Source organism: Mytilus edulis, chromosome 9 (genome assembly GCF_963676685.1).
Source record: "Mytilus edulis chromosome 9, xbMytEdul2.2, whole genome shotgun sequence".
Taxonomy (NCBI): Eukaryota; Metazoa; Mollusca; class Bivalvia; order Mytilida; family Mytilidae; genus Mytilus; species Mytilus edulis.
In genome coordinates this window covers 48436790-48457008 of record NC_092352.1, presented here as the reverse complement: position 1 = coordinate 48457008, position 20219 = coordinate 48436790, and the positions used below count along the sequence as shown (strand labels likewise).

General features: G+C 30.6%; 1 protein-coding gene across 1 annotated transcript in view; it reads right to left on the bottom strand.

Moving 5' to 3' along the window:
• Positions 1-20219, bottom strand: part of LOC139489343 (sushi, von Willebrand factor type A, EGF and pentraxin domain-containing protein 1-like) — a 58817-nt gene that overhangs the window by 13119 nt on the left and 25479 nt on the right. Inside the window, exons 9-11 of the mRNA XM_071275652.1 lie at positions 9347-9409; positions 7529-7693; positions 1331-1486 (exon numbers count right to left, since the gene is read on the bottom strand). Of these exons, the coding sequence (XP_071131753.1) occupies positions 1331-1486; positions 7529-7693; positions 9347-9409 (384 nt within the window). The remainder of the gene's footprint in view (positions 1-1330; positions 1487-7528; positions 7694-9346; positions 9410-20219) is intronic.

Sequence of the window (20219 nt, the reverse complement as noted above, 5' to 3'; positions counted from 1 at the left end):
TCTTATATTTAATGCGTTTCCCGTTAGTTTTAGTTTGTTACCCCGATTTTGTTTTTTGTCCATGGATTTATGAGTTTGAACAGCGGTATACTACTGTTGCCTTTATTTATGGCAATATTCTACTTATACAACGAACACAAAAGTCGGCATTCGCCTCAAAAGGATACGGGTTATGTTATAGTCAATTATTTTATCATACTTAAAACTCTAACAGGAGGGATTGTGTCTTATTGTTAGATGATGAATACATAATCTTTCAATCAGTTTAATTGAAGTCTAGAGCTGGCATGTCAGTAATTGCTAGTAGTCCTTTGTAAATGAATGTATAATTGTCATTTTGACGAATTCCTTTTGTTACATATTCTGACATCGGACTTGGACTTTAAAAGTGAGTTGTACTGAGCGTTGTGCTGTGTGTTTGTATTTCTTCATTGGCTAGAGGTATAGGGTGAAATTGAGATATCATAAAACATGTTTAACCCCGCCGCATTTTTTCGCCTGTCCTAAGTCAAGAGCCTTTTGCCTTTGTTCGTCTTTTATGAATTTTAATATTTTTTCCTTTAAATATTTTGGAGTTTAGTATGACGGCCATTATTACCAAACTTGTAAACATATTTCTTTAGGAGTCAGCTGAAGCACGGATTGTTGTCACTTTGAGACATACCCCATTTCCATTCTTAATTTTATTCTACCAACATCTTAGATTATTCATTCCAATGTTAATCTTCTTTTTTTAAACTGAATTATTATGTATTAAAACATGACCATGTTAAACCCAATCTGGCCTTTAACATGTTGAAGTTAAGTTTTTTACTCTAAATATCAAGTATAATGCAGCTATACACACATAGCACAACGAAACTTTTAGTTTTACTCTATTCTTTACACAGGAAAGCTTTTAAACCAAGAGTATCAAGTGGTGAAGTTGTAACCAACCCTTCATAAATTTTATCGACACCATCACGAATTGGTATCATCGTTTTTGGATATATGTTTCACAGATGACATGTTTAAAATGCAATAAAGCTTGTCAGAACTTCCTCTTTTATTACAAGTTGTGACTATATCAAAATATTCAGAACAGTAAAGATAAAAAATATGCAATTGTAGATTGCCATAACAAGAATGTAGTCAAGCAAAACAATACATAACTAATAAGTAACCTGAATGGAGAGTTGTCTCATTGGTGCTCATACAACATCTTCTTATTTCTATTGATATGTGATCATTTTGCTAAACGCTTGTATTTATTCCAAAGATAGGAAAGATTTTTTTCATTTATGAAATCTGCTCTAGAAATGATTTTCTTGTATTTTTAAAGTATCCTTACCATCACACTGAGATTCCATAAAATCAATACCACTGTTGGCTGTTGTTAAAAAATCTGACATTGTGTACACTGCATCTGTTGTCACCGGTGTGCAGGTTCTGGTATAGATATCTGATGTGATATGTGTATGCAGTACTAAACCCGACAAGTAAATTTCTGAAATAGGAATACATAAAATACTGACTTTGAATCAATTTCATACCGAATTGTAATAGATCATTGGGTATTGAATTTGAAAGGCTATTCCGCCTTAGAAGACCCTCTGTTCTGAACCAACATTTTTTACTATTTCAAAATATTCGAGCAGCATTCATAACCTTTGTTCCTATTACATATAAGGTTTGTGGAATTAAATGCTTTTCATCTTTTTTGTCAGTTTTGAAATTTTGATATTGTTGGATCTATGGATACTGTTGTATTGATATCTTATAGTTTACGTTATCTTAAAGTAAATTTAGGATATCCCTTTGTTAAAAACACAGTGTTCGCAATTTTTCGTTATATTTAACACTCATCTCTATTTAACAATTTTTAGTTCGGTGTTGCAGAAGTTTTTTTCTTTTGTCATATTGACGGTTATACATAAAGTTTCAATTATGGTATTTATGATGAGTTAATTATACATTCTTCTTCCTCAACCACAAAAACAGCGCAATGTCAGTGATAGAAAAATAAACTCTCTAATCGTCCTGAACCCGAAGGAATCCATATTTCTAAAAAAACCAGCTGTGATTCTTTGTTTACGAATAACAATGAGAATATTAGAACTTACTATATGTGGAAGACAATATTATTAATTTTTGTCCTGCAGTTCCATCGATTCCACTAGAAAAAACCTTAGTTAATACGATTTTCTCGTTTACATGTACATTCAGTTCACTATTTGACTGCGTCCATGCAAGTATCACTTTGTTCCAAGTCTTAAAATTGAGTTCGTCTAGCAATTTCGTTGCGTGTGTCCTAAAAATCACATTGATATTGCATTTTTCATGAATCTGTATAATATGTCAAGCTGTTTTATGAAGGTTTAATGCCAAAGTGAGCCCTCAAATAGATGAAAAACATTCAAATGAGGGGACAGAAACTGTCAGAGATCTCCATCAAAACGAATAAAAACCACATACGATATAACGTATATGTATCATAACCACTGAAGGTCTTTTTTTATTTGGATAGACACAAGATTATGTGGAGAACTGTAAATTGTATTTCCGAACCTAAATATTAATATGGTCAAATCATATGTTTTAATTCGTACTAAGTATATTTTTAATGGATATTGTGACGTCACAAATATTCTTAATAGCACGAAAACCAATAATACGCGGATGTATGTCCGATGTTTGTTTTTAATTGCAAAAAGGTGATCTCTTAAAAGTCAAAGACTTAATTAAACGTATAACATCGAAGTATTGTATTAAAATAGGATTTTTCTTCGTTCGCCTCTCTTTTACATTAAATGAAATCACATAAGACCAAAATGTTGACATATTATACGAATGATTTCTACGTTTACTGAAAGTTTTGCAATATTTAAATTACTCAGTGGGAATAGAACGTTTCAAGCCACAAACATGACACAGGATGTTTAAATTAAGATGATAGATCAAATGTTATTTTGTGTTAACTTCTCAGTGCTCAATGGGATAATTGCAATTTAAAGAAAAAATCGACATAGAATTAATTAAATTGTTTCGTTTAATCTTTAAACTAAAACTGCCATTTTAGGAGCGTTTTCGGAATCCAAATCAGATTTCTGTTTAGAAGAGCTAAGAAAATTTCAATTGTAAATATCAGTTATCAATTACGGATAATTTAAAAATATTTAAATACTTTAATCCTGAGAATGAACAACAATATTTTTTAGAAAACAAAACTAAACGCATAGACATAATTACATTCTATTCTTTTGACTTACATAAAATTGCCAGAAGAACAAAATTTAGGAGTTGCGGTATAAGTAAGCTTAGTCAAGCTTAGTTACTTTGCCCTGAAATTCTGTTTATACAATGAAACCTTTCTGAAGGTTGCTGATAAACCGTCAATAAAATAATGCGTAAAAACAATGATATTAATAAAATTCAGAATGGAAATGGGGACTGTGTCAAAGAGACAACAACCTGACTACAGAACAGACAACAGCAGAAGGTCACCAACAGGTTTTCAATGCAGCGAGACATTTCCGCACTCGTAAGCTTATTTATTGTTCACGTGTTGGCATATTGTGATGTTTAAACCATGCAGGGTACCTTTCATAGGTTCATGACATTGTTTGAAGTGTATTTACTTGACGGTGACCTCTTGATTCTGAAGTAATGTTGGTGTCATACCGGACTTTTGAAGTGAAATTTCCGATTCGTACAAGATAATAACAGTGCAAGGGAAAGGTGTAGTGCAAAAGTAGTCCTTTAAAACACTGGTTCGTTCTGAAATTAATATATTAAGAACGTTCTCAAGAAGAGGGTTTTACTTTTCTAGTGAACAGATATGTCAGTTCCTAATGTTTGTTTTCTTTAAAAAATGCCAATGTTTCAGTACACTTTCATGTACAATCTCTTTGCAATTCGACATAATGATTTTGATGAGTGTTTTTGTTATTTCATAGGTCAGACACTTTATCTTACTTGGATTTTGAAGATCAGTAAGATAAATGAACTGTCACCTTATTGTTTTCAAATGTATAATTTAAAATCACTTACCTTGAATGAGAAATAGTAAGGGTTTTTCCAACATCAAAGGTAAAACCCATTATTTGTAGAATAATGAATGATGTGCAGTTCTCCGGGCAAAACACCCAGAAGCTGAGTGCAAAATCATGCGCACTTAAATCAACAGAATTGAAGCTGATTTGTGTATCTGCGTGAATCATGACATCAAAATCTGTAAGAGTTGAAATAGAATGAGTAGTTGTTGTTTGATTGCAAAAGACGCAACTATATCAACCGGAGTCTAACTGATGTAGAAGTCAGTAACTATTATAGTGAATAGTTCATACTGAATTTATTTTGAAGACTTTTAAAATAATGCATTGCGACCATCTACGTGAAAATGTTATAACCAGAGAACGCAGACTATGATAATCAAAAGTTTTAGTAGTTAGCGTAAATAGAATAATTTGTTTTTTATTTGTCAATTTTTTTTCATTTACGGACATTTAAGTTAACAAAAACTTATCATCCTTTGTGAACTTTTGGCACATATATTACGTCATCTTCAAAAGCAAGCAGGTTATGAGAAATGCCTCTTCTAATGTAGCACTACAGTAAGAATTTTCTGACTCCAATCAACAGTCTTTAAAGATTAATTTCTCCAAAACTACTCAATGGATTTTTAAAATCTTTAACTCATTTTAAAGCCGAAATATAACTCTTTCTTAATATATATATTTATTTTTGGTTTGATTGATCTCAAAATACAGCTCATTAATTGCCAATAAAGTGGTCTTCTAACTTGGATGAAAATGGCACATTCATGTCAAATGGTAGTAAAAATTTGTTTTCATCTTTTAATCAACCATATACAATCTCCAAAACCGTGTCTTAGATTTTTTATATATGCCTCCAGTAAGAAGATATATTGATTTAACTGCTGGGTGCCAAACCTCATGTCATCTTTCATCTTTGGAGACCTATAAATTCATTTAGAAACAAATTATTCAAAAACTGGGACACGGTATTGTAGAAAATACACCCTTTAATCATATATATCAAAGTCAAGCAAAAGGGGGTACCCATAAAGTTTCTATTTTCATTCTTTCCTCACAATTCTCATGAGAAACTGTTCTGAAAAATGACCTAAAAACACAATTTCCTCGTTAGAACCCCTATCAAGTCATAATAAATACAAACATTCCACTGGGATCACCCAGGAGTGTTATGATACCATTACTATATCAATAGAACCACACACTTTGTGTCTTTGATACTCTAATGCTGTAAATTTTGCATTATATGTGAACTGTCCAACACTAATTTGATATTTGGCGGGAGTTTGACGTCACAGATTTGACCAACATCTATGATGTAGTAATTGAATATAGACAAAGCTCCGCCTCTTTCCAGACAGTCTAAGATAAGAGAATAACATGATTGACCAGCTGCATATAATCAATGTTTAACATCATTATTCTCTATATATAAAGCATAATTTTCATTTGAATTTTTAAAAAGAAATAAACTTTGTCTGAAATAAGCTAGAACATTAAAAGTGTGCACCAAAAAACATGTTCATAAAAGGATCAACACCACCTTCTTCTTGAACATAAATTTTTCCACATGATTTTTTTATTTAATGGAACTAAAAAATTACACATAAACTGAAAATTAGTTAGAATGCATAAAGCTGTATTTAAATGAAAAAAAACCAAAGAGAAGAAATTTATACTGGCAGTCAGAGGTTTTCAAAAACACTTAAGTATTTGTTTTTTTATTTTTGGTATATTTTTCCCCATTAGATTTTTTCTTTTTCTCTGTTAACTTCCATGTTATATAAATAATTTTTGTTGCAAGAAAATGAGATAAGACTACAATATTTATCTTGTGGTCAGGGATTAACAGCTGGACACTGGTATCAACAGATGATTGACATATTAGCCCCTCCCAAATGCCTATATATTTAGATTAATTACCATGTGCTTTTATTTACATAAGTTCATTATTACACCATGTTGTGATATGATAATGACTTTGGGATTTTCACAAACTGTGCAGAATAATACTTACTTCAAAATTATGTGATAAAAAAATAGCTTCAAAACATCATTGTTAGACTGTAGTGCTACATGTACCTTAACTGTCGGTTTTCAAAATTGGAGTTTTCTCTATGGAAGTAATTCAACCAAGAACATGTCGAAATTGACTTCTCAAATGTTGAAAAGTTTTTAAGATCAATGGCTGATAATCAAGCACAAAATATTAGGTGATGGAAAAAAACCCGAAATTTAGTCATCACCTTAGTTTGTTGAGGAAGTTTATGCTTATTAAAAATATACAACGAAACTTATCAAAACTACATTAACTATGATTTTGTACGCGTTTCGTCTCCATTAGGTTTATAATTGGCGCAAGCATCAAAATAGTAAGATAAGCAAATCATATCTGAATTTGAGCTTTTAAACACGAAATTTCCGAAAAATTGTTCCAAATACAGCTAAGGCAAACTGAACACGCATTTCCTTATGGTTTCTAGTTTACTTTACCTCTCACTTGTATAACACTTGCATAAAATTCCAGTATATTGACAACAATGTCCGAACAAAACAAACTGACATAATAGGTGAAAATGTGCAAAATAGGGGTACAGCAATCATCATTGCGATATAATCTCAATTACTTTAAATAAAATCCATATATGTTAACAAAGACAAACAACATGGCATATAGACAAAACACATAGGCCAAAATTAAAGACAATAATAACAAAATGACTATAATACAACTACTCAACGGCGGGATGTATAGGTATCGAGCAACGCCAAAAGGATATTATCAAAAATGCACTAAACGTAAAATTTACCAAAAATAAATAAAAGAACACTAAAACACGTAATTGAGATGACAAACAACGTCAGTACATAGAATCTATACTTGGAGACAATAATGTGTTATTTGTGAATCGTATAATTTATTCTACCATAGCTGTTGTTGCAACGTCATCAGGTATAAGTAAGGTTGACCTAAGAGGGTTTTGCCTGTTCTATTTTCTTTTAAGTTCTTTTTGTGTCATGGTCATACAAAACTTTTTCTCAAGAAAAGCATGTTCGAGGTGATAGACTTTGTATGAAGAGGTACACTTGTAAGAAAATTCAATAGTCATTTGATACTGTAAATGCTACCTTCAAAATTAAGAAAACCGTAGAATTTAATTTAACATGTACATTAATGAATAAAACAGTATAATACTTTTCTCTAAATGTAAAACTATAACATGTACATGTATAAATAAAGAACAGTTCTTTTTTTAGAAGTAGAAAAAAAATTACATTACAATTTTTCCTATTGATATTTCAACATGTTCAATATAACTTTCAAAAATATCAACACGTTTGCACTTGTAGACTTGTAGATTGTTAAACTGATTTTCCAGTCTACAGTATCATTGGTTGATTATTTTTCTAATGATGACACTATTGCAATTCTTTCCTATCTTCGCTTGAATTAAAACAAAGGTTTACAACATATGATACCAAATAAACGCTACCTTTACAATCTGTTACATCAGCAGAACCAAGTTTTTCCGTAAACGTTCCCTTTGTACACTTCAAACAAGTACTATTTGATCTTTCTAATGGTTGATATTCTCCAATAGCACACATGGCACAGGGTACTACACCAGTATTTGAATACGTTCCCGGCTGACAAATGTCTAAAACATAAAATTTGATTATTTAGTCAAAATAAAACTGGACACAAAATTGAAAATTTCAACCAATAGTATAAAAACAAAGAGATGTGACATGATTGGAAATGAGAAAACTAACTGCTATTTTGAAATAAGAAAAATCATCATTTACAGAACTCGCATTATAGGAATTGTTTATAATGTATGTTTTTATTAAAAGTATATATTTTTTTATTTAAAAGGGAAGAGAAAATTCTAAATTCAGATTTAAGATACAATTTTCATATCTGTGTGGTGAATATCGTTTGGGCAGAATCAGTTTTTTGTTTCAAACTTTAAATGCGTACAGTCTTAGTAAAGTCACATGTTTCACAATTTAAACAAGCGAATGAATAATAGGGCGCCCGAATAATACACGTGACATGTTCAGATATATATATAAGGAATTATAATAAAAGACATTAAAATATATATGCACACGCGGTTTAAAAATGCAAAACTTGTGAATCTGTTGAAAATAAAATAGTTAGATATATAACATGAATTTAATTTGCTCAAATGCACTACATCTTTATCGCATATATACATGCGTTTCAAAAATTGCCAAATTCTATGAAAACTCGTGGCATGTAGGTTACGTGTGGTCCTTTGCAACTATTCACAACATTTTTTGTATTCCTGTATATTTACCGTTTCTCTTTTTTCTGTTTTACTATAATAATTCTTTATTCCGTAAGAAAATATACAGCTCATAGGATCAAATACATACACAAATTATACAGTTTACTGTATTGTACTCGTATGTAAATGTAGACACGGAAAACTACACAGAAATTATTTATTGTGTACATAATTTAAATCGATGTATTTCATATTTTCGGTATTGACTGTAAAAAGAGCTTAAGTGCAGTATGAGTAAAATACAGAATTAACTCTACCTTTTTTATACTTCTTTATTTTAGAGGTAAGCTGCTGGCCATGTTTCACTTATTCTGTCGCAAATCATTTACTTCAAGATTCAGATTCAGATTCAATATTTTATTAAAGTCTCACCACATACAATTACATATATTTACACAATAAAATATTCATACAGGTACGTAAAACATACATGTATAACAACAAACTTTAAATTCACATTGTATGTGCCAATCTTAAAAGATTTATGAGAGACTGTATAACCAATATTATTTAAAAAACAATAAAATATTGTACATTTTATATATATTATATATTTGCTTATGAATACCATTAAAATACAGCATAATCAATTATATAAAAAACCATTCCTTCTGATTAAAATACTATAGCAGGTTCTGGCGACACTGTCAAAAACTTTATCATTATTGAATAAAAAAAATTATTTTTCATTATCTGATAAAATGTTAAAATCCACATTAAAATTTGAAACTTCATAAAACAATATATGTCTAAGATCTTCATATAGTGGACATTTCAATAAAACATGTAGTTCATCTTCAATACTATCATTACAATAAAAACATGTTCTTTCGTGTATTTCTTTTCTTTCATATCTACCAGTTTCTATTCTAAGGGGAGCAACTCCGCATCTAAACTTAGCAAAAGAACTTCTAAATTTAAGTGGCATTTTATACTTTAAGTAAGGTTCAGTACAATAATCATGTTTAAATAACTTATAAGTTCTTAATTTATTACCTTGAGCATACGCAGATACTCTATTACTCCATTCTATTTTATATTTATCAAACATTATTGTTTCTAATTGTACAATAATACTCTTATTTAATACATTAGTTTCATAGTTACAATAATTATCAAAATTATGATTTAACCAATCAATTAAATTCTGAAAGAAGTTGATTTGTTCTCTGTACGAATACATGAAATATTTCTCACTGAACGTTATGTTTGCAATCGATGATCAAATACAAATCTACAGTATTTATATGAAAGAGACTTAATGATATATTTTTATATTATTATTCTACATATATTTGAAGGATCGAAATAATCAGTTCTACAAATGGATGTTATTTAAAGACTTAAAATTTTACAATTATCAAGTGCATCCATGAAATTTTTATCGACGCACCAAACTTTTCCCTTTCATCGTGCAGTAATCTAACTTCAGTAACTTTACAATACCCAGCCGTGTCATTTCCGTATATTGTACATGTAGATATCACGTGTTATACATGTATATTATTAATCGAATATTTTTAAGAATTTGTGATTCGTTAAAACTTGATAACATGTACATTTGTATTTACTCAGATTGCACGCCAGCACGCCAATACTGTAAGGTTAAGCTTTTCGTAGGTCAAAAACATCATATTGCACAGGGCATACAGCATGTTACTTAAAATACATTCTAGAAATCCCCAATTTTACATTGTTCATGCAATAGTTGTTGATTAATAATATAACAATTGTAGCCTTTAGTAGAAAATTCACTATAATTTCACTTTTTTTAAATGACAACTTGTAATTACCGGAAGATTTGCAGATATTGACACCTGTGCGTTTGGATTAGCATTAAAATGTTCCTGTATTTTTATAAGAAATACTTTATAACACAATCTTGTACAAGTATATATATGCATCTATAAGTCCAAGCATGTGCATACAATAATGCATGTATGTATACGCATGAGTTTCTCGCTACATTGAAGACCTGTTATATAGGCCTTCCTCTTTTGTCTGCTCTATAGTCTGGTTTTTGTCTCTTTTACACATTCCCCATTTCCATTCTCAATTTTTGTAATATACGACGCTATATTGGGGAGCGTCTAAACACCACCTCGGCCGCCTTGGTGCACTGTCAGTCTAAGCTCAAGAAATTGCACTAAGCCCATGATGGGATGGTGCTATGAATGTAAAAAAGATACCATCGGACGCTGTTTTTCATGAAGATAATGTATCTGACTTTTTTAGTCATTAGAAATTGTAGTTAAGTCGTAATTTGATTTTTTCCGGTACGTCTAAACACTGCTAAGGACTCCTTAGTGCACTAAGGACTATACAATGCCACTAAGGACTAGAAGGGGTGTTGTTATGTGTATTATTTTTACAAATTATGTTAGAGATCGATATTTAATGCATAAATTTCAAATTTTATAGAAAAATAATCATAAATAAACAAGATATTCAACATTATTTAGGCACATGCCCGTTTTTCTTTGATATGCCGAAAATCAATGAACCGTTTGACACTGGCCAATAACATAACAACTGATTAAACAATCATAATCTTTTTATTCAGTAATAAACAATAGTGTTGAAAAGATTTATGCTTAATATTTATAATTATATGTTATTCTTATCAAAAATGATTAAAAGGACAAATAATTTTGTTTTTGTTTTATTTCTTTTCCAACAAAGTTATTTGCCATAGGTGCACGACTTTGATGTGTGCCAACTAAATGACTGATAAGTTGAAGGGTAGTTAGCTTGCTATGTAAGAGAAACGGAGACACAAAGAATAGATATATTTATAAGTGTTTTGATTTATTTTGATTTCGACAAAGATGCGTGTATATACAAATGGTTTCAGTAAAAAAAATACGATTGAATTGAGAGAAAAAAATTCATGTGGCGTCCTTGGGTTTATCATAACAACTTAGCTTTCAAACAGTTTGATATCTGTTTACAAAGGCTTCATGCGGTACTTATTTGTGTGTATATGTTCGATTTTTTTTTCTAAAAGTAAAAGAAGTTGAAAAAATCATTTCCAGATTTTTAGTCAGATTTAGTTCATTTTCAAATATATAACAAAGACAATTTTTTTTTAAATGTTCCACAGTTTTTAGTGCATTATTCACGAAAAAATTTCAGTTTGTGTTAATTTAGAGCTAAAATTATAATTTTGACAGAGAAAGAGATTGCTTCGTATGAACGCCTTGAAAACATGTCTTTACCCCATGATGTGTAAACAGTGTATATAAAGTGCGAATCCAGCTAGTTCATTTTTACTGTCATATGCGGGTATGTCTATTGTAGAATAAAGGATCATGGGAAAACTGTATTTGTTTACGTTTTAAAAATACCACGCTTATACCCCAACGCGACCCACTAATCTATACTCTTTTCTGACTCATATTAAGCCCATTATAAATATATTAAAAAAAGGGTGTTTTTTATCCCTTTTTATCCCGTCTCGTTTCGGTTTGAGCCATAGATAGATAAGATGTCTTATGTGACAATGAGACAACTCTCCATCCGAGTCACAATTTATAAAAGTATACCTTTAACGTCAAAATACGGTCTTCAACATGGAGACTTGGCTCACACCGAACCGGGCAAGTTATAAAGGGCCCCAGTGTAAAACCTTTTAAACGGGAAAACCAACGATTCAATCTATATCAAGATGTACGTAATTAGTGGTGAAGTGTCATGGAAATGGATAAAAAAACAAGGAAGGATATGGAAATGGATAAAAAAAAACAAGGATAAAGATCCCTATACGATTTATAAGAAATTAAATGGAATACATTTGAAATAAATGTTATTTCTATTGAATTTATTTAGAGTGTTTTAAAACCAAACTTTCCTCCGTAAGTTAAATTTTATCAAATCCGTCTCTTATTTTATCTATAATAATTGTTTCTGCAAGTCGGCTAAATTAAGGCTTTACAGCTAATTTCCTAATGCATGTAAAGCAAAACTTTGGTTTACTTGCTTGCTAAGTTTGTATATTTTTTTTATACAAACTTTGTAAATAAGATTGACATCTTTAAACCATATCGGCATAGTTTAACCTGTATTTATATAATTATTATATTTGAATTAAATTGGGTGGTATCATAATGATTGTACAAAAAAAAACTCAAAGCAAGCACGCTAACTAAAGTCTTGCTTTACATGCTTAAAAAAATACGCTGTAATAGATAAAAAAAAAAGAATATATATAATACAGTGAAAATGCGCCGCATATACAAAAATAATGAATCGCTCTACAGTGAAAAGGGCATAGGACATTTGAGCGAAAAAGAAAAAAGCACATAGGGTCATTTGAGCGCCGACTTCATAGGACATTTGAGCGCCGGGATATTAACCTTACCTGAGTTTTCAGACAGGACATTTGAGCGAAATTTTCCCTGATAATTTTACACGAATTAAGATTTTTTTTTAAAAGTAAGAAAAAAAAGTAAGATTTAGTTATAAATATTTTTTATTTTATTTCACACCCGAGTAATTCGACCGGTTCTGGCTGGTTTATGTAAGTGAAATCCTAAGTTGATCTCTATTTACCAATCAATTCTACTATAATTCATTGGCTATGCAAATTTTCTTTGTTCTAAAATTCTTATATATATATCTATTAAGTGAAAAAAGGAGAAGGAACAGAATCTCCGGGATTTGCATTCGAAATACTGCCAGCAGGAAATTACGAGGGATTTTTATGTCAGAAGCCTGGGATATAAGTTCCAAGCCCGAACAGACTTGTAAATAATGCCGTTGCCGAGTTTTATGTTTTATGACAGTGCTTTGTTTTTAGTGCTTTGTTTACAATTAAAAGATGTTTTAATCTTTTTGTTGGTAAACTCCTGTTTTATGACTGTGCTTTGTTTTTAGTGCTTTGTTTTTTACAATTAAAATATGTTTTAATCTTTTTGTTAGTAAACTCCTCATTTAATGAACTATATTCGTAAGAAAATGTGGTATGATTGCCAATAAGACAATTCTCTATCCAAGACTTGTTTTCGCTCAAATGTCCTACGCTTATTCTTATTTTCGCTCAAATGTCCTAAAATTTAGGCGCTCAAATGTCCTATACTTTGGCGCTCAAACGTCCTTTTTTTTCGCTCAAATGTCCTGTCAATGCGCTCAAATGTCCATTGCCGAGTGAAAATGAAAGAATAGTATCATTATTCGACAGTAAACATGACTCGCATAAAGAAAGCATCTAAGTGGAATTCAGTTCAATATAAAGAAACTGAATGACAAATTCTATTCTACGTTATACAACTTTAATAATTGTGTTGAAATGAATATTTTTTCTGCAACAACATCTTACCTGTTAGTTATAAAACACCTGCACGATCTGTTCGTGAAATGTACTAAATATTCACCTATTTTGGTATATATTTCACAGCTATTTGGATTTAGGCGCGAAAAAAACCCGTTCGCATCTCTTACTTTGTTTTATTAGTATTATGTGTTTCTTAACATATACTTTTTAACTATTTTTCTTCATTTTCTTCAAAAATAAAAAATAAAAAGTCGTCTGTTTATTTATCATTCTACATCAAAAATTTCTGTCATATACCGTGCAAATGATATTTTAGGATCCGCACTTTACATACACTGTGTAAATAATAATTTTTGTAATACAATATAATCTGAATATTTAAAGCATGAAAAAATGAAAATTTTCAGCCGACAGAAATATTTTCAACTATAATTTCTTTAAATCTGTTTTTCTTAAAGAAGAACAAGTATGTCAGAAGATAATCCGATTTGCATTTTTTTTTAAATTGTATGCTTAACATATTGTATGAAATAATTTATTAAATAATAACTATGTGGTATGTGCTTTTAAATAACGCATTTAAGATAATCTCTGCCCAAACAGGTCATATATAGACTAAGTGGGATTGCATGTAGTAAAAATGTATTATCTTATTGGTTTCTTTTTGTCCAGCAATACAGTGCTTAACGTCTTCATATATGAACTTAAATTTTGAAAAGTGCACCACAAGAAACAAACTTAAGTGTTCCAGTTACATAATAAATACTGTCTATTGTTCGAACGCATGTCTGTCGTCGCCTGTCATCACAATAAAACACGCTTGCAAGAAAAATAAACAGTAGAGAGATACGTGTACAAAACACATCATAGGTCATGTGGCCGACCACCTGATAAATAAAATAATTTCCAACGACAAAGAAGGCTACGAAATATAAGATTCAATTTTAGGTTTTACCGGACTTAAGGCAGCCAAGATCAAGATGAGTTTAATGAAAAAGCAACAAATATCTCTGCCGGCTATCCAAACTTCAACACGTACTTTCACAATATATATATGTGAATTAAAAGGTTTAAAAAAATATATATTTCAGTCACTTATTAATATGAACATGATGATGGTCATTGAATAAATAAAAATCGCAAAAACGTTGCACGGAATATAAAAATCGAAAAAAACGAAGCACGAGAAGTAAAATCGTAAATATTTATGGAAAAAGTAAAATAATATATTTATTAGCCGTTCTAAGAAATCATCTTGTCATTATTAAATGAACATGATGACCCTGCAGTCACTTTTAAGCGTCCGCTAGTTGCAACCAGACACATCTCTGTTGCAACTGATTTGAAAGAAACATATTATTCATAATAATTAATTTGATAGCAATTTTAAATATTCTGGGAACACGTAATTTAAAACAATTTAGTCCCGTCAAATAGTGCTGTTGGTTTCTGCCGAAAAAAATCTTTCAAAAAGTTGTAACCTTTGAAACTTTTTCAGATAATTTGACCACATGACAAGAAATTATACAATATACATTGGTCACGCACGATAGATTCTGATGTAAGACACGTACCGTTACAATACCCAGTTAACACGCATCAGCGCACACAGGTTTATCGAATAGGCCAGTTGATTGGAGGAAAGTTACCAAAAACCACGCCTACCTTTAACTATTATCCAATCAAACGCCTTTGACATAAACATAAATAATACATGGGTAATATTACAGAGATTTTGAAAAAAGTTGAGACTCTAAATTCTAACTTAAAAGTATAGATTAATGCTCGTAATTTCGCAATTTACATTAAATTTTATTCATACTTTCACCTAGTGAGGAAAAAATTAAAATTTAAAACAATTGCAAATTACAACTATAATGCACAGCAAGGACGTATATTAGTTATCCGTCCTTGTGCACAGTTTGTGATAAATGGGTGTCAAAATGTATTAAACAAAAACCCAAATACCAGTTTCAAGAAGAATTCTTTGCTTTTATTGCAGAATCGCATAAAACATAATGTTGTCGTATTTTCAAAAAGAATTATCAATTTGAAAACTACTTTTCCTTTTTACCTTTCTAAATTCATATATTACGCAGATATAGATGTGGTAGTTGCCGATTGAGTCTAGAAGGTGTCAGGATTTACACAGAGAAGACAGAATATGCCGTCTCTGTGACACAAACAACATTGATGACGAGTACCATTACATTATGAATTGTAAAACATTTAAACTATAGAAAAAGAAGGAAATGTTTAAGGAACTACTGTTAGTCAAACCCTTATATCTTTAAAGCTGTTCAACAGTTAAACTCATCAAATATTGTAATATTAGAAGAACCAGAGACATATATGTGTATATATGTCTCTGGAAAAACTATGTAAAAGTTATAAATGTGAAAGTCAGTCCTCCAAGTTAATTTAATTGTATCGTTTACACATGCATGTACTAATTTTACCTTATAGTTATGTTTATGTATGTTCTTGATAACTAGTAATTGAAGTTTTATGAGAAATAAAGTAGTCGTATTCCTTTAAACCATAAATTACAGTACACGAAGACAGCCTACGGGTAAAGTACAAGTGAATATATCACAAAGATCATCCGTACGCGTCCTTGTAAATGCAAAACTCTGGATTTTCTTTGATAATTACCCGAGAGGTTAGAAAAGACTTCCAAAGGTGTTTGCCAAAAAATTAATTGAAATAAAAGATTTTTGTGTAGACGAGTTACAACATTGCATAAGCATAATTAGGAAATTTAACAAAAAATGTAAGTGCACATCTTTCTAGTGGCGAAAAACACGCATATCGAGTTACGTAGACGAAAAAGAATAAGTACATTCATAATGATTATGATGTAAATTCACGAAATTATAAGGTTATAATTAGAAAACAATCTAAAACACGATTCGTCATTCCCCATGTGGATAGATTAAAACAGAATTATAATTTTAATTCTTAAATTAAATTCTGAAATTCAAAAGACATGTTTCTGATACTTGACAGTTCAGAGAACACTATTACATGAAATGCACGATGATATTGACCGAAAACAAAGGTGAAAGATTCAAATTGTAAAATCAGCCGCTGAACGGTAGAATTTCTATCAATCATTCAACGATATAAAAAGACTTTTGAGTGTAAAAGTATGATAGAAATACTTTTAATTTATTGAAATGCCTGTTAAATTAATATTGTTCCAGTCATTGGTTACTAGTGATTGTCAGTCCATTTCGATATTTCATGCACTTTTACAAATTCTGAAAAAAAAAAAGAAAAAGAAAAAACTAATATTCCCATGGGAAAAATATATCTTCCCATGAGAAGAAATTTGTCCCGCACAGTGTTCAACTCCCAAAAAAGGGAGTCTAACCAACAAAGAAATACTTTATCATCTGAAGATTGATTTTTATATATGAAACGATGTGTATTGATTTTACTTGGTTCAATGTTCAGTGGCAAGTATTTTATGTATGCACAGGTCCAGAGACAGAAAATCAAATTATTCATTCACTTATGGTCTTCAAAAATAACGATTGCGGGATGACGGACAGGAAGACTTCAAACGTAACAGTGTGAACTAGCTGTCAGAAACTTAAGTACTCTTAGATCCTTTCGTGCTATTGTCGTTTTGTTCTTCTGGTAAACAAGTGATTCTTTCATTGTTGAAGACCCTCTAGCGACTATAAAGATGAACAGGAATAAAACGCTGACCATTGATAATTTGTATTTTTGTTAAGCTCTGACTTTGTGTTCGATTTAAGGTCCCGTGTACTTTTACTCCATATTCCTTTATTTTCTATAAAGGCGTCTGTCTTGACAGTAAGTTGACACGACTTAATACAAGTTAAACCCTTAAATGTAAAACACCAGATGGAAATACTCAAAAAGGAGAGCCAGTTTGGTATTCTGTAATGTTAGAGTTCAATTCTTCATGAAGAAACGACTATATGTTTTCTGTATTCAGCATATAATCATATCTTCTAAACTATATTTTTTCGCACAATGTATGAATATTGGTGGACATGCATCATTGCGAAACCAGACATTTACAAATGAAAATTAACACTTATACTATAGCCATTTAGTAGGAAAGTAAATGCACAAAAGACAAGTAATTCAGAAACATGCATGATCATGCATGGATCACGCAAAATTATGCAGGGGCGACACCGGAGTAATGGGAGTTTTCTTCTTGCAAGACATTCGCCGTGAAAACAATTTGATATGAAGACAAGCCTTTATTTCAACTTTGTTTTAAATTTTCAAACATGAGGCTGTTACGGCCCAGGTCAATGTTCTTAAGCAACACATATTTTCCTTTCATTTTGCTGTTAGCTTTCTGATATAAATTTTTACATATTATAGACTATTATGATTCTTTTTTATCAATTTCAGTGAAACACTATTTCTGATTTGCTTTTAAATAAATTTTAACATGTTTAAATGTCTTTTTCTTTTTCTTCATCTTTTTGAAACCCTGGTTTTGTATTACCACTGACCAGTTCAGTAAAGAAACAGCTGCTTCATGTTTGCATAAATGTGTTTGTAACCAATCTAACATGCTATTATTTCCTTATTTTGTATTCCGTGTCTATAGATAGTCTTCATCGGGGAGGCAAGATTTATTTTGTCTGTTGGTTGCTTGGCTAGCGTAAACTAATCGATTTACCTCACATTTTGAAGTTGGATGGAGACTGTTTTTAAATAAATGCCGTACCTTTGTACTTTGGTTTCCTGTCAGATTTTTCTCAATTTTAAATTGGGAAGTTTTATCATTTGTTTTGCATAATTATTATTTTTGACTTACAAATGAACGATTAATAAATCTAGTCCCATGTGTGCTAGCGAAATGTCTTTAGTGTAATCTCGGAGTGTAATTTTTATTTCAACTTTTACGTTTGCATCAGGAGGACCTAAAACACGAAAACTTTTTTTTTTTAAGAATAACATTCTTTACTTCAAACAAAAATCGCTTTTATCTTTTATTTTTTGCAGTAAAAGACCGGTTTCTTTAAAAAAAACTTTCATACAATCGACTGAACGAAGTATAAGCTTCGGGAAGGTCAAGGATTATAACATATTTTTCGTCATTCTGAAAAATTCAATGGTCGAATTGAAGCTTAATACCTACGAAAAAAATCTCAATGAGCGAAAAGACTTTCATTTTAGTAATCTCTGGTGTATTTATGATGGCTTGGTTTGAAGCGAGAACAGACGAACTATGCTTACTATTGCTGCATAAAAAAACATGAGGATATGGTTTGTCCTTTATTACAAATTTGACTCCAATAAGGATAACTTTTGTCTCATAGAAAAATCGGTATTTTTTACCGATAATTTATTTTTCGATTTTTATCGGATATAATAGTTATTTGAAAAAATACAAACCGGATAATTATTTATTAAAGTTTCGTATGCATCATAAATCAAGCTCCGGCAACTTTTGACTTGTTCTAATATAAATAGTAATGATTTTCATCGGAGAAAAAGATAGATATTTTTGTCGTGATTGAAAGAATCGTAAAAGTGTTATTTTTCTTAATTCTGTTTGTTTAATCGGACATCGTAGAGTCTGAATTTGATTTCTTTTTGCCGAACTGGACTTCATATTGTGTATTGATTTGAAACATGAACGCGGACCTCGATGAGAACACCTGGATTGAAAGTTTGCAAACGTTCCGACCAATGAAATTCATTTTAATATGTAACGAGAGAACTTCAACGAGAGCACCTAGATGAAATATTTTAACTATACTACAATCAGTTTTAACTTAGAAATTTCCGCTCAAATATATAGGAAATAAAATTATATGAAAGCAACAATGCAGAATGTTTCTTTTCCATTTTTTGTTTTTTTTAACAATGTATATGTTCATTTCAATTTGGTAAGTAGACTTATATTAAATGCCCAAAACGTAAATGTATGTTTTCTTTAAAACATTAAAAAACGTAAAAGTATGCCGACAAATAGCCTGTCAAGGTCGCTAAACTTAAATCAACTTACCCATCTTTATCGTAGACTAAAATTTATCTCATATATACAGAATACATGTTCATTTATTACAAGTACGTCAGGGTGCATGACAGCACAATAATCTTTTTACAGAATCGTAAGAACAATATTTTTGTTTGGTATTTGTTTCTCTTCCACAATTAACGCCCGATTTGGCCATTGACCGGTATTACAATTTAACACAGTTTTAAAAGTTCAGTGGGCTGCTACTTCATTTAGAATTTTCAGCATGCCTTTCTGTTTATCATATTCAACGTCAATATTATCTTCGTCAATTCTATTATTCAACAATATCTTGTTTTTCATTAGAAGCTTTTCCAAATATCAATATACAGCAAGAGAATGCATATATGTTGCTTCCCGGAAATATAAGACACATCGATTTAAATTATGTACACAATAAATAATTTCTGTGTAGTTTTCCGTGTCTACATTTGATTTACGAGTACAATATAGTAAACAGAAAAAAAGAGAAACGATAAATATACAGGAATACATAAAGTTTCGTAAATAGTTGCAAAGGACCACACGTTACTTACGATAGATACATCGAGGTCGTTTTGCTTGAGTGATTTACC